Here is a 16,011-nt window from a genome sequence, read left to right on the forward strand (position 1 = left end):
GGACAGAGGACAGAGACAGGTAAATACTGAGGGTAGGGGACAGAGGACAGAGCCAGGTTGATACTGAGGGTAGAGGACAGAGGACAGAGCCAGGTTGATACTGAGGGTAGGGGACAGAGGACAGAGCCAGGTTGATACTGAGGGTAGGGGACAGAGGACAGAGACAGGTAAATACTGAGGGTAGACGACAGAGGACAGACACAGGTAAATACTGAGGGTAGACGACAGAGGACAGAGCCAGGTTGATACTGAGGGTAGGGGACAGAGGACAGAGCCAGGTTGATACTGAGGGTAGACGACTGAGGACAGACACAGGTAAATAATGAGGGTAGGGGACAGAGGAAAGAGCCAGGTTGATACTGAGGGTAGACGACAGAGACCGGTAAATACTGAGGGTAGGGGACAGAGGAAAGAGCCAGGTTGATGCTGAGGGTAGACGACAGAGGAAAGAGCCAGGTTGATGCTGAGGGTAGACGACAAAGGACATAGCCAGATAAATACTGAGGGTAGGGGACAGAGGACAGAGCCAGGTAAATACTGAGGGTAGGGGACAGAGGACAGAGCCAGGTTGATACTGAGGGTAGGGGACAGAGGACAGAGCCAGGTAAATACTGAGGGTAGGGGACAGAGGACAGAGCCAGGTTGATACTGAGGGTAGGGGACAGAGGACAGAGCCAGGTAAATACTGAGGGTAGGGGACAGAGGACAGAGCCAGGTTGATACTGAGGGTAGGGGACAGAGGACAGAGCCAGATTGATACTGAGGGTAGACAACAGAGGACAGAGACAGGTAAATACTGAGGGTAGGGGACAGAGGACAGAGCCAGGTTGATACTGAGGGTAGAGGACAGAGGACAGAGCCAGGTTGATACTGAGGGTAGGGGACAGAGGACAGAGCCAGGTTGATACTGAGGGTAGGGGACAGAGGACAGAGCCAGGTTGATACTGAGGGTAGGGGACAGAGGACAGAGCCAGGTTGATACTGAGGGTAGACGACTGAGGACAGACAGGTAAATAATGAGGGTAGGGGACAGAGGAAAGAGCCAGGTTGATACTGAGGGTAGAGGACAGAGGACAGAGCCAGGTTGATACTGAGGGTAGGGGACAGAGGACAGAGCCAGGTTGATACTGAGGGTAGAGGACAGAGACAGGTAAATACTGAGGGTAGGGGACAGAGGAAAGAGCCAGGTTGATACTGAGGGTAGACGACAGAGACAGGTAAATACTGAGGGTAGGGGACAGAGGAAAGAGCCAGGTTGATGCTGAGGGTAGACGACAGAGGAAAGAGCTAGGTTGATGCTGAGGGTAGACGACAGAGGAAAGAGCCAGGTTGATGCTGAGGGTAGACGACAGAGGACATAGCCAGATAAATACTGAGGGTAGGGGACAGAGGACAGAGCCAGGTAAATACTGAGGGTAGGGGACAGAGGACAGAACCAGGTTGATACTGAGGGTAGGGGACAGAGGACAGAGCCAGGTAAATACTGAGGGTAGGGGACAGAGGACAGAGCCAGGTTGATACTGAGGGTAGGGGACAGAGGACAGAGCCAGGTAAATACTGAGGGTAGGGGACAGAGGACAGAGCCAGGTTGATACTGAGGGTAGGGGACAGAGGACAGAGCCAGATTGATACTGAGGGTAGACGAAAGAGGACAGAGACAGGTAAATACTGAGGGTAGGGGACAGAGGACAGAGCCAGGTTGATGCTGAGGGTAGGGGACAGAGGACAGAGACAGGTAAATACTGAGGGTAGGGGACAGAGGACAGAGCCAGGTTGATACTGAGGGTAGAGGACAGAGGACAGAGCCAGGTTGATACTGAGGGTAGGGGACAGAGGACAGAGCCAGGTTGATACTGAGGGTAGGGGACAGAGGACAGAGCCAGGTTGATACTGAGGGTAGGGGACAGAGGACAGAGCCAGGTTGATACTGAGGGTAGACGACTGAGGACAGACACAGGTAAATAATGAGGGTAGGGGACAGAGGAAAGAGCCAGGTTGATACTGAGGGTAGAGGACAGAGGACAGAGCCAGGTTGATACTGAGGGTAGGGGACAGAGGACAGAGCCAGGTTGATACTGAGGGTAGACGACAGAGGACAGAGACAGGTAAATACTGAGGGTAGGGGACAGAGGAAAGAGCCAGGTTGATACTGAGGGTAGACGACAGAGACAGGTAAATACTGAGGGTAGGGGACAGAGGAAAGAGCCAGGTTGATGCTGAGGGTAGACGACAGAGGAAAGAGCCAGGTTGATGCTGAGGGTAGACGACAGAGGACATAGCCAGATAAATACTGAGGGTAGGGGACAGAGGACAGAGCCAGGTAAATACTGAGGGTAGGGGACAGAGGACAGAGCCAGGTTGATACTGAGGGTAGGGGACAGAGGACAGAGCCAGGTAAATACTGAGGGTAGGGGACAGAGGACAGAGCCAGGTTGATACTGAGGGTAGGGGACAGAGGACAGAGCCAGGTTGATACTGAGGGTAGACGACTGAGGACAGAGCCAGGTTGATACTGAGGGTAGGGGACAGAGGACAGAGCCAGATTGATACTGAGGGTAGACAACAGAGGACAGAGACAGGTAAATACTGAGGTTAGGGGACAGAGGACAGAGCCAGGTTGATGCTGAGGGTAGGGGACAGAGGACAGAGACAGGTAAATACTGAGGGTAGGGGACAGAGGACAGAGCCAGGTTGATACTGAGGGTAGAGGACAGAGGACAGAGCCAGGTTGATACTGAGGGTAGGGGACAGAGGACAGAGCCAGGTTGATACTGAGGGTAGGGGACAGAGGACAGAGCCAGGTTGATACTGAGGGTAGGGGACAGAGGACAGAGCCAGGTTGATACTGAGGGTAGACGACTGAGGATAGACAGGTAAATAATGAGGGTAGGGGACAGAGGAAAGAGCCAGGTTGATACTGAGGGTAGAGGACAGAGGACAGAGCCAGGTTGATACTGAGGGTAGGGGACAGAGGACAGAGCCAGGTTGATACTGAGGGTAGACGACAGAGGACAGAGACAGGTAAATACTGAGGGTAGGGGACAGAGGAAAGAGCCAGGTTGATGCTGAGGGTAGACGACAGAGGAAAGAGCTAGGTTGATGCTGAGGGTAGACGACAGAGGAAAGAGCCAGGTTGATGCTGAGGGTAGACGACAGAGGACATAGCCAGATAAATACTGAGGGTAGGGGACAGAGGACAGAGCCAGGTAAATACTGAGGGTAGGGGTCAGAGGACAGAGCCAGGTTGATACTGAGGGTAGGGGACAGAGGACAGAGCCAGGTAAATACTGAGGGTAGGGGACAGAGGACAGAGCCAGGTTGATACTGAGGGTAGGGGACAGAGGACAGAGCCAGGTAAATACTGAGGGTAGGGGACAGATGACAGAGCCAGGTTGATACTGAGGGTAGGGGACAGAGGACAGAGCCAGATTGATACTGAGGGTAGACGACAGAGGACAGAGACAGGTAAATACTGAGGGTAGGGGACAGAGGACAGAGCCAGGTTGATGCTGAGGGTAGGGGACAGAGGACAGAGACAGGTAAATACTGAGGGTAGGGGACAGAGGACAGAGCCAGGTTGATACTGAGGGTAGAGGACAGAGGACAGAGCCAGGTTGATACTGAGGGTAGGGGACAGAGGACAGAGCCAGGTTGATACTGAGGGTAGGGGACAGAGGACAGAGCCAGGTTGATACTGAGGGTAGGGGACAGAGGACAGAGCCAGGTTGATACTGAGGGTAGACGACTGAGGACAGACACAGGTAAATAATGAGGGTAGGGGACAGAGGAAAGAGCCAGGTTGATACTGAGGGTAGAGGACAGAGGACAGAGCCAGGTTGATACTGAGGGTAGGGGACAGAGGAAAGAGCCAGGTTGATACTGAGGGTAGACGACAGAGGACAGAGACAGGTAAATACTGAGGGTAGGGGACAGAGGAAAGAGCCAGGTTGATACTGAGGGTAGACGACAGAGACAGGTAAATACTGAGGGTAGGGGACAGAGGAAAGAGCCAGGTTGATGCTGAGGGTAGACGACAGAGGAAAGAGCCAGGTTGATGCTGAGGGTAGACGACAGAGGACATAGCCAGATAAATACTGAGGGTAGGGGACAGAGGACAGAGCCAGGTAAATACTAAGGGTAGGGGACCGAGGACAGAGCCAGGTTGTTACTGAGGGTAGTGGACAGAGGACAGAGCCAGGTAAATACTGAGGGTAGACGACTGAGGACAGAGCCAGGTTGATACTGAGGGTAGGGGACAGAGGACAGAGCCAGGTTGATACTGAGGGTAGACGACTGAGGACAGAGCCAGGTTGATACTGAGGGTAGGGGACAGAGGACAGAGCCAGGTTGATACTGAGGGTAGAGGACAGAGGACAGAGACAGGTAAATACTGAGGGTAGACGACAGAGGACAGACACAGGTAAATACTGAGGGTAGGGGACAGAGGACAGAGCCAGGTTGATACTGAGGGTAGGGGACAGAGGACAGAGCCAGGTTGATACTGAGGGTAGACGACTGAGGACAGACACAGGTAAATAATGAGGGTAGGGGACAGAGGAAAGAGCCAGGTTGATACTGAGGGTAGACGACAGAGACAGGTAAATACTGAGGGTAGGGGACAGAGGAAAGAGCCAGGTTGATGCTGAGGGTAGACGACAGAGGAAAGAGCCAGGTTGATGCTGAGGGTAGACGACAGAGGACATAGCCAGATAAATACTGAGGGTAGGGGACAGAGGACAGAGCCAGGTAAATACTGAGGGTAGGGGACAGAGGACAGAGCCAGGTTGATACTGAGGGTAGGGGACAGAGGACAGAGCCAGGTAAATACTGAGGGTAGGGGACAGAGGACAGAGCCAGGTTGATACTGAGGGTAGGGGACAGAGGACAGAGCCAGGTAAATACTGAGGGTAGGGGACAGAGGACAGAGCCAGGTTGATACTATGGGTAGGGGACAGAGGACAGAGCCAGATTGATACTGAGCGTAGACGACAGAGGACAGAGACAGGTAAATACTGAGGGTAGACGACAGAGGACAGACACAGGTAAATACTGAGGGTAGGGGACAGAGGACAGAGCCAGGTTGATGCTGAGGGTAGGGGACAGAGGACAGAGACAGGTAAATACTGAGGGTAGGGGACAGAGGACAGAGCCAGGTTGATACTGAGGGTAGACGACAGAGGACAGAGCCAGATTGATACTGAGGGTAGGGGACAGAGGACAGAGACAGGTAAATACTGAGGGTAGGGGACAGAGGACAGAGCCAGGTTGATACTGAGGGTAGAGGACAGAGGACAGAGCCAGGTTGATACTGAGGGTAGGGGACAGAGGACAGAGCCAGGTTGATACTGAGGGTAGACGACAGAGGACAGAGACAGGTAAATACTGAGGGTAGACGACAGAGGACAGACACAGGTAAATACTGAGGGTAGGGGACAGAGGACAGAGCCAGGTTGATACTGAGGGTAGGGGACAGAGGACAGAGCCAGGTTGATGCTGAGGGTAGGGGACAGAGGACAGATCCAGGTAAATACTGAGGGTAGGGGACAGAGGACAGAGCCAGATTGATACTGAGGGTAGGGGACAGAGGACAGAGCCAGGTTGATACTGAGGGTAGACGACTGAGGACAGACACAGGTAAATAATGAGGGTAGGAGACAGAGGAAAGAGCCAGGTTGATACTGAGGGTAGACGACAGAGACAGGTAAATACTGAGGGTAGGGGACAGAGGAAAGAGCCAGGTTGATGCTGAGGGTAGACGACAGAGGAAAGAGCCAGGTTGATGCTGAGGGTAGACGACAGAGGACATAGCCAGATAAATACTGAGGGTAGGGGACAGAGGACAGAGCCAGGTAAATACTGAGGGTAGGGGACAGAGGACAGAGCCAGGTTGATACTGAGGGTAGGGGACAGAGGACAGAGCCAGGTAAATACTGAGGGTAGGGGACAGAGGACAGAGCCAGGTTGATACTGAGGGTAGGGGACAGAGGACAGAGCCAGGTTGATACTGAGGGTAGACGACTGAGGACAGAGCCAGGTTGATACTGAGGGTAGGGGACAGAGGACAGAGCCAGGTTGATACTGAGGGTAGACGACAGATGACAGAGACAGGTAAATACTGAGGGTAGACGACAGAGGACAGACACAGGTAAATACTGAGGGTAGGGGACAGAGGACAGAGCCAGGTTGATACTGAGGGTAGGGGACAGAGGACAGAGCCAGGTTGATACTGAGGGTAGACGACTGAGGACAGACACAGGTAAATAATGAGGGTAGGGGACAGAGGAAAGAGCCAGGTTGATACTGAGGGTAGACGACAGAGACAGGTAAATACTGAGGGTAGGGGACAGAGGAAAGAGCCAGGTTGATGCTGAGGGTAGACGACAGAGGAAAGAGCCAGGTTGATGCTGAGGGTAGACGACAGAGGACATAGCCAGATAAATACTGAGGGTAGGGGACAGAGGACAGAGCCAGGTAAATACTGAGGGTAGGGGACAGAGGACAGAGCCAGGTTGATACTGAGGGTAGGGGACAGTGGACAGAGCCAGGTAAATACTGAGGGTAGGGGACAGAGGACAGAGCCAGGTTGATACTGAGGGTAGGGGACAGAGGACAGAGCCAGGTAAATACTGAGGGTAGGGGACAGAGGACAGAGCCAGGTTGATACTGAGGGTAGGGGACAGAGGACAGAGCCAGATTGATACTGAGGGTAGACGACAGAGGACAGAGACAGGTAGATACTGAGGGTAGGGGACAGAGGACAGAGCCAGGTTGATGCTGAGGGTAGGGGACAGAGGACAGAGACAGGTAAATACTGAGGGTAGGGGACAGAGGACAGAGCCAGGTTGATACTGAGGGTAGGGGACAGAGGACAGAGCCAGGTTGATACTGAGGGTAGACGACAGAGGACAGAGACAGGTAAATACTGAGGGTAGACGACAGAGGACAGACACAGGTAAATACTGAGGGTAGGGGACAGAGGACAGAGCCAGGTTGATGCTGAGGGTAGGGGACAGAGGACAGAGACAGGTAAATACTGAGGGTAGGGGACAGAGGACAGAGCCAGGTTGATACTGAGGGTAGACGACAGAGGACAGAGCCAGGTTGATACTGAGGGTAGGGGACAGAGGACAAAGACAGGTAAATACTGAGGGTAGGGGACAGAGGACAAAGACAGGTAAATACTGAGGGTAGGGGACAGAGGACAGAGCCAGGTTGATACTGAGGGTAGAGGACAGAGGACAGAGCCAGGTTGATACTGAGGGTAGGGGACAGAGGACAGAGCCAGGTTGATACTGAGGGTAGACGACAGAGGACAGAGACAGGTAAATACTGAGGGTAGACGACAGAGGACAGACACAGGTAAATACTGAGGGTAGGGGACAGAGGACAGAGCCAGGTTGATACTGAGGGTAGGGGACAGAGGACAAAGACAGGTAAATACTGAGGGTAGGGGACAGAGGACAGAGCCAGGTTGATACTGAGGGTAGAGGACAGAGGACAGAGCCAGGTTGATACTGAGGGTAGGGGACAGAGGACAGAGCCAGGTTGATACTGAGGGTAGACGACAGAGGACAGAGACAGGTAAATACTGAGGGTAGACGACAGAGGACAGACACAGGTAAATACTGAGGGTAGGGGACAGAGGACAGAGCCAGGTTGATACTGAGGGTAGGGGACAGAGGACAGAGCCAGGTTGATGCTGAGGGTAGGGGACAGAGGACAGATCCAGGTAAATACTGAGGGTAGGGGACAGAGGACAGAGCCAGGTTGATACTGAGGGTAGGAGACAGAGGACAGAGCCAGATTGATACTGAGGGTAGACGACAGAGGACAGAGACAGGTAAATACTGAGGGTAGGGGACAGAGGACAGAGCCAGGTTGATGCTGAGGGTATGGGACAGAGGACAGAGACAGGTAAATACTGAGGGTAGACGACAGAGGACAGAGCCAGGTTGATACTGAGGGAAGACGACAGAGGACAGACACAGGTAAATACTGAGGGTAGGGGACAGAGGACAGAGCCAGGTTGATACTGAGGGTAGGGGACAGAGGACAGAGCCAGGTTGATACTGAGGGTAGACGACTGAGGACAGACACAGGTAAATAATGAGGGTAGGGGACAGAGGAAAGAGCCAGGTTGATACTGAGGGTAGGGGACAGAGGACAGAGCCAGGTAAATACTGAGGGTAGGGGACAGAGGACAGAGCCAGGTTGATACTGAGGGTATGGGACAGAGGACAGAGACAGGTAAATACTGAGGGTAGACGACAGAGGACAGAGCCAGGTTGATACTGAGGGAAGACGACAGAGGACAGACACAGGTAAATACTGAGGGTAGGGGACAGAGGACAGAGCCAGGTTGATACTGAGGGTAGGGGACAGAGGACAGAGCCAGGTTGATACTGAGGGTAGACGACTGAGGACAGACACAGGTAAATAATGAGGGTAGGGGACAGAGGAAAGAGCCAGGTTGATACTGAGGGTAGGGGACAGAGGACAGAGCCAGGTAAATACTGAGGGTAGGGGACAGAGGACAGAGCCAGGTTGATACTGAGGGTAGGGGACAGAGGACAGAGCCAGGTAAATACTGAGGGTAGGGGACAGAGGACAGAGCCAGGTTGATACTGAGGGTAGGGGACAGAGGACAGAGCCAGATTGATACTGAGGGTAGACGACAGAGGACAGAGACAGGTAAATACTGAGGGTAGGGGACAGAGGACAGAGACAGGTTGATGCTGAGGGTAGGGGACAGAGGACAGAGACAGGTAAATACTGAGGGTAGGGGACAGAGGACAGAGCCAGGTTGATACTGAGGGTAGAGGACAGAGGACAGAGCCAGGTTGATACTGAGGGTAGGGGACAGAGGACAGAGCCAGGTTGATACTGAGGGTAGACGACAGAGGACAGAGCCAGGTTGATACTGAGGGTAGGGGACAGAGGACAGAGCCAGGTTGATACTGAGGGTAGGGGACAGAGGACAGAGCCAGGTTGATACTGAGGGTAGAGGACAGAGGACAGAGCCAGGTTGATCCTGAAGGTAGGGGACAGAGGACAGAGCCAGGTTGATACTGAGGGTAGACGACAGAGGACAGAGACAGGTAAATACTGAGGGTAGACGACAGAGGACAGACACAGGTAAATACTGAGGGTAGGGGACAGAGGACAGAGCCAGGTTGATACTGAGGGTAGGGGACAGAGGACAGAGCCAGGTTGATACTGAGGGTAGACGACAGAGGACAGAGACAGGTAAATACTGAGGGTAGACGACAGAGGACAGACACAGGTAAATACTGAGGGTAGGGGACAGAGGACAGAGCCAGGTTGATGCTGAGGGTAGGGGACAGAGGACAGAGACAGGTAAATACTGAGGGTAGGGGACAGAGGACAGAGCCAGGTTGATACTGAGGGTAGACGACAGAGGACAGAGCCAGGTTGATACTGAGGGTAGGGGACAGAGGACAAAGACAGGTAAATACTGAGGGTAGGGGACAGAGGACAGAGCCAGGTTGATACTGAGGGTAGAGGACAGAGGACAGAGCCAGGTTGATACTGAGGGTAGGGGACAGAGGACAGAGCCAGGTTGATACTGAGGGTAGACGACAGAGGACAGAGACAGGTAAATACTGAGGGTAGACGACAGAGGACAGACACAGGTAAATACTGAGGGTAGGGGACAGAGGACAGAGCCAGGTTGATACTGAGGGTAGGGGACAGAGGACAGAGCCAGGTTGATGCTGAGGGTAGGGGACAGAGGACAGATCCAGGTAAATACTGAGGGTAGGGGACAGAGGACAGAGCCAGGTTGATACTGAGGGTAGGAGACAGAGGACAGAGCCAGATTGATACTGAGGGTAGACGACAGAGGACAGAGACAGGTAAATACTGAGGGTAGGGGACAGAGGACAGAGCCAGGTTGATGCTGAGGGTATGGGACAGAGGACAGAGACAGGTAAATACTGAGGGTAGACGACTGAGGACAGACACAGGTAAATAATGAGGGTAGGGGACAGAGGAAAGAGCCAGGTTGATACTGAGGGTAGACGACAGAGACAGGTAAATACTGAGGGTAGGGGACTGAGGACAGAGCCAGGTTGATACTGAGGGTAGGGGACAGAGGACAGAGCCAGGTTGATACTGAGGGTAGGGGACAGAGGACAGAGCCAGATTGATACTGAGGGTAGGGGACAGAGGACAGAGCCAGGTTGATGCTGAGGGTAGGGGACAGAGGACAGAGACAGGTAAATACTGAGGGTAGGGGACAGAGGACAGAGCCAGGTTGATACTGAGGGTAGAGGACAGAGGACAGAGCCAGGTTGATACTGAGGGTAGGGGACAGAGGACAGAGCCAGGTTGATACTGAGGGTAGGGGACAGAGGAAAGAGCCAGGTTGATACTGAGGGTAGACGACAGAGGACAGAGCCAGGTTGATACTGAGGGTAGGGGACAGAGGACAGAGACAGGTAAATACTGAGGGTAGGGGACAGAGGACAGAGCCAGGTTGATACTGAGGGTAGAGGACAGAGGACAGAGCCAGGTTGATACTGAGGGTAGGGGACAGAGGACAGAGCCAGGTTGATACTGAGGGTAGACGACAGAGGACAGAGACAGGTAAATACTGAGGGTAGACGACAGAGGACAGACACAGGTAAATACTGAGGGTAGGGGACAGAGGACAGAGCCAGGTTGATACTGAGGGTAGGGGACAGAGGACAGAGCCAGGTTGATACTGAGGGTAGACGACTGAGGACAGACACAGGTAAATAATGAGGGTAGGGGACAGAGGAAAGAGCCAGGTTGATACTGAGGGTAGACGACAGAGACCGGTAAATACTGAGGGTAGGGGACAGAGGAAAGAGCCAGGTTGATGCTGAGGGTAGACGACAGAGGAAAGAGCCAGGTTGATGCTGATGGTAGACGACAGAGGACAGAGCCAGATAAATACTGAGGGTAGGGGACAGAGGACAGAGCCAGGTAAATACTGAGGGTAGGGGACAGAGGACAGAGCCAGGTTGATACTAAGTGTAGGGGACAGAGGACAGAGCCAGATTGATACTGAGGGTAGACGACAGAGGACAGAGACAGGTAAATACTGAGGGTAGGGGACAGAGGACAGAGCCAGGTTGATACTGAGGGTAGGGGACAGAGGACAGAGCCATGTAAATACTGAGGGTAGGGGACAGAGGACAGAGCCAGGTTGATGCTGAGGGTAGACGACAGAGGACAGAGCCAGGTTGATACTGAGGGTAGGGGACAGAGGACAGAGCCAGGTTGATGCTGATGGTAGACGACTGAGGACAGTGACAGGTAAATACTGAGGGTAGGGGACAGAGGACAGAGACAGGTAAATACTGAGGGTAGGGGACAGAGGACAGAGACAGGTAAATACTGAGGGTAGGGGACAGAGGGCAGAGCCAGGTTGATACTGAGTACACAGATAGATGTGTCACTCTTATTTAGAGACCCGAGGAGGGTAAAAGCTCGAAGTGTAGGTCACAACCTGTCTCGTTGCTTCATCAAGCAATCTGTGGTATGGCCGCTGGTAGGGTACAATTCTTACATAACTGACATTTTCTGATAAGTGCTTGGTGGCCTATTTCTCTCTGAATTTAGCAGAGCTTAATGTATAATCTCTTACCTCTACCTAACAACAGTAAATACTTAGTGCTCAGACTATAATAATTTGAAAGGTTCATGATGACCTTTTTTAATTTCCTGATATCGTGTTGAATAGACTGTATCTGATCTGTGCTGTGTTTACAAATGTCAACCAGCAGATGGAGGCGTAATAGAAGGAACATTGATAAAAGACAAAGATTAAAAGGTCACCTAGAAAGTAACCTAGGGGTATGCATCTGACTCTCTATAGTCATCAGTGAATGAGACATAGGGAGTACACTGACATATGGCACAATAGACAACGTATTAAAACCACAATACGTTGTGTATGTTCTTTTGCCTAGTTACTGTCCACTCACTTGACCTGTGCCTCAGCTTGCATGAAGATGAACTCCCACTTCCTGGCGAAGGCCCTCTGCAGTCGAGCGAGGTTCTCCTGTAAGATCCCCAATCATAGAGACATGAGGGGTGAGAGTAAACCAGTGAAGGTTCTTGGGTAATTACATTGCTATAATGCATAACTCTCTTACTGCATGAAGCAAGCCATCTCAGCTTAATCAGCAAGTAATATCACGGCTGTTGTAATTTGCACGTAATAATGCCATCTGCTCGGCACATGAGCAATGCAAACATCTGTTGTACCTGCACATAATCACTGAAAATACCTATTTTTTTATGTGGGGAAAACAACACTCTGACCCGACCACCTAACCTATAGAGCATGAAATAGACTAGAGCTCAGGGGCATGGCATGTGATCTGAGAGAAGCTGAGTTGTGTAGATGACAGCTTGGTTTAACAGGTCTGTAGTGTATAGATAGTGTACTGACGACGGTTCCAGTAGGGGGAATAGGGCACTCACAGCCTCGTAGTCAGCTAGCTCCAACCTGGCCTTGTTCTGCATGGTGCGCTTGCACAGGTAAATGGCTGCAGAGGAGAGAAGTAGTCAGTTACTAGCTGCTGCTTGACAGACCTTTTTGTGACGTTGCCAAACAAATGCCACAGATGATGCATCAACATTTGTGTGAGTGTAGTTTATCTCTTGTAAACAAATGCCACCCATTCGGTTTCCACCTGAGTAAATCTCTACTGATCAGAGTGTTGTGAGCAATATTTAATGAAACCATTGGCATCTTTTGTCATTTACACTATCAGGCTGGAGAAATGTCATGCGAACATGAAAGCCTGGAGATTTACAATATATATTTTTATTTATTTAACTAGGTAAGTCAGTTAAGAACAAATTCTTATTTACAATGACTGCCTGCTTTGTTCAGGTGCAGAACAACAGATTTTTATCTTGTCAGCTCCAGTATTCGATCTAGCACTCTTCCGGTTACTAGTCCAATGCTCTAACCACTAGGCTACCTGCCGCCCCATGGGTCACCAGGGGCGGCAGGTAGCCTAGTGACAAAATAACGCCCCTATACCCTGGATGGCTAATCTAGCGCTGCAAGCTTAGGGGTGAGATGAGATCCTCCTGGACAGATAGTGGGATGCATTACAGAGTGGGCCACTCAATCAATAATGGGTGTGAGACAACAGATCCATAGTCTGTGTTTACACTGTAGGCAGGAGGATATGACACAGTCTGGGCCAGACACTCTGCACTGAGCAGGATTATAGGCTAGGCTGGCTGGGAGGGGGGGGGCATCAGGGGGAAAAATGAGTTTATGCACGGATAATTAAATGTCAGAGGCAATATTTAGACACATTTTGAGCTGAGTTCAGTAATATTTTTGAAATTCCACCCCTTGGGAACCCAAACTATCTTACCATAGTCTGTGTTTTCAGGTTCCCAACAATTAGAGGGCCAGAAGTATGGAGCCTGAGGAGGAAAGTGGAGACATCATAAAACTATTCATCATCTTAAGAACATTTAAACATCCAAGCATCTGCCCTCTCTATAGTTTTTCTAATGTTGATGCAGACAATTTTCCCCACACTGTCTCTAGCAGCAGTGTTTGAAGTTTCTCTCAGCTAGCATTGCTTTTTATGTGGATCTGAATGTCAAATAATGAGGTTTTAAACATATTTCGGGGGCCCAGTTCTTTTGAAGGTTTGAATATGCATGTTGTGTCCAGTCCACCCTGGCTCATAGCCCTGACTTCTGTTGAGACGAAGATGCTGGAGAAAATACAAACCATCCAAACTCTCTGTTCCTACCTTTTCCTCTCTAAGAACATTAACAAGTTAAAAGAAGATGAGTGACCTGATGATCAATTACCTTCTTGTGCTCTGCATAACTATCTAGGGAAGAACCGTATCTATATTCTCCATTCATATTTCATCAACTATTGCAATTGATATTTCAGATTCACAGTTCATTCCATAGTGCATAAATAAATGATTTCTCAGATCTATCGTGCATTCTTAATGACGAGCGGAATTAGAACACAGAGACGTTTCACGACATGATATTTCATCTCCAATATCACTCATAATTAGTTTCAGAACAAAAGGAAATCAAGATGAATGAGATCTTAATATGTGTCAGAATCGACACATCTAACATACAGGTTAAAAACTTCTTATGGCTGCAACCCCGTTAAAGGGATTGATATGACAACAGCCAGTGAAAGTGCAGAGCGCCAAATTCAAACAACAGAAATCTCATAATTAACATTCCTCAAACATACATGTATTTTATACCATTTTAAAGGTAATCTTGTTGTTAATCCCACCAAAGTGTCCAATTTCAAATAGGCGTTTACAGCGAAAGCACCACAAACGATTATGTTAGGTCACCGCCAAGTCACAGAAAAATTCAGCCATTTTTACAGCCAAAGAGAGGAGTCACAAAAAGCACAAATAGAGATAAAATGAATCACTAACCTTTGATGATCTTCATCAGATGACACTCATAGGACTTCATGTTACACAATACATATATGTTTTGTTCGATAAAGTGCATATTAATATAAAAAAATCTCAGTATACATTGACGCGTTACGTTCACTACTTCCAAAAACATCTGGTGATATTGCAGAGAGCCACATCATTTTACAGAAATACTCATCATAAATGTTGATGAAAACACAATTGTTAGACATGAAAATATAGATACACTTCTCCTTAACGCAACCGCTGTGTCAGATTTCAAAAGAACTTTACGGAAAAAGCAAACCATGCAATAATCTGAGTACAGCTTTCAGACAGCAAAGCAGCCAAAAAGATATCCGCTATATTGGGTAGTCAACAGAAGTCAGAAATAGCATTATAAATATTTGCTTACCTTTGATGATCTTCATCAGAATGCACTCCCAGGAATCCCAGTTCCACATTAAATGTTTGATTTAGTTCGATAATGTCCATCATTTATGTCCAAAGAGCTACTTTTGTTAACACGTTTGGTAAACAAATCAAAAGTCATGAGTCATTGATATGACAACAGCCAGTGAAAGTGTTCCCTAGTTGCAGACGAAATGTCAAGAAGTTCCGTTACTGTCCGTAGAAACTTGTCAAACTAAGTTAAGAATCAATCTTTAGGATGTTTTTTTTTTTTTTTTTTTTACCCCTTTTTCATGGTATCCAATTGTTTAGTAGCTACTATCTTGTCTCATCGCTACAACTCCCGTACGGGCTCAGGAGAGACGAAGGTTGAAAGTCATGTGTCCTCCGATACACAACCCAAACAAGCCGCACTGCTTCTCAACACAGAAGAAGAAGCCAGCCGCACCAATGTGTCGGATGAAACACCGTGCACCTGGCAACCTTGGTTAGCGCACACTGTGCCCAGCCCACCACAGGAGTCGCTGGTGCGCAATGAGACAAGGATTTCCCTACCAGCCAAACCCTCCCTAACCCAGGCCAATTGTGCGTCGCCCCACAGACCTCCCGGTCGCGGCCGGTTACGACAGAGCCTGGGCGCGAACCCAGAGTCTCTGGTGGCACAGCTGGCGCTGCAGTACAGCGCCCTTAACCACTGCGCCACCCGGGAGGCCCCTTTTTAGGATGTTTTTAACATAAAACGTCAATAATGTTCCAACCAGAGAATTCCTATGTCTGTAGAAAAGCAATAGAACGAGAGATAACTCTCTCATGACCACGCCTCAGAGCCTGTGGCACTCTGCCAGACCCCTGGCTCAAACAGCCCTTATGAGCCCCCACTTCACAGCAGAATCCTCAAACAAGTTTCTAGAGACGGTTGACATCTAGTGGAAGCCTTAGAAAGTGAGTTGAAAATCGACCAACCTCAGATTTCCCACTTCCTGTTTGGATTTCTTCTCAGGTTTTTGCCTGCCATATGAGTTCTGTTATACTCACAGACATCATTCAAACAGTTTTATAAACTTCAGAGTGTTTTCTATCCAATACCAATAATATGTATATATTAGCAACTGGGACTGAGGAGCAGGCTGTTTACTGTCTACTCAATACTGCCCCTGCAGCCATA

The 16,011-nt window shown here is 50.1% G+C and overlaps 1 protein-coding gene across 6 annotated transcripts in view; it reads right to left on the reverse strand.

Moving 5' to 3' along the window:
* The window catches only part of LOC109904035 (regulator of G-protein signaling 6), a 68,051-nt gene that overhangs the window by 7,734 nt on the left and 44,306 nt on the right, over window positions 1–16,011 (reverse strand). For all 6 annotated transcript variants that reach the window (XR_004202736.1, XR_004202737.1, XM_020501103.2 and 3 more), the window contains exons 6-8: window positions 13,392–13,443; window positions 12,478–12,542; window positions 11,976–12,052 (exon numbers count right to left, since the gene is read on the reverse strand). Coding sequence is in view for 4 of the 6 variants with exons in the window: in XM_020501103.2 (XP_020356692.1) it covers window positions 11,976–12,052; window positions 12,478–12,542; window positions 13,392–13,443 (194 nt within the window). In the remaining 2 variants the exon portion in view is untranslated. The remainder of the gene's footprint in view (window positions 1–11,975; window positions 12,053–12,477; window positions 12,543–13,391; window positions 13,444–16,011) is intronic.

This window comes from Oncorhynchus kisutch, linkage group LG14 (assembly GCF_002021735.2).
Source record: "Oncorhynchus kisutch isolate 150728-3 linkage group LG14, Okis_V2, whole genome shotgun sequence".
Taxonomy (NCBI): domain Eukaryota; kingdom Metazoa; phylum Chordata; class Actinopteri; order Salmoniformes; family Salmonidae; genus Oncorhynchus; species Oncorhynchus kisutch.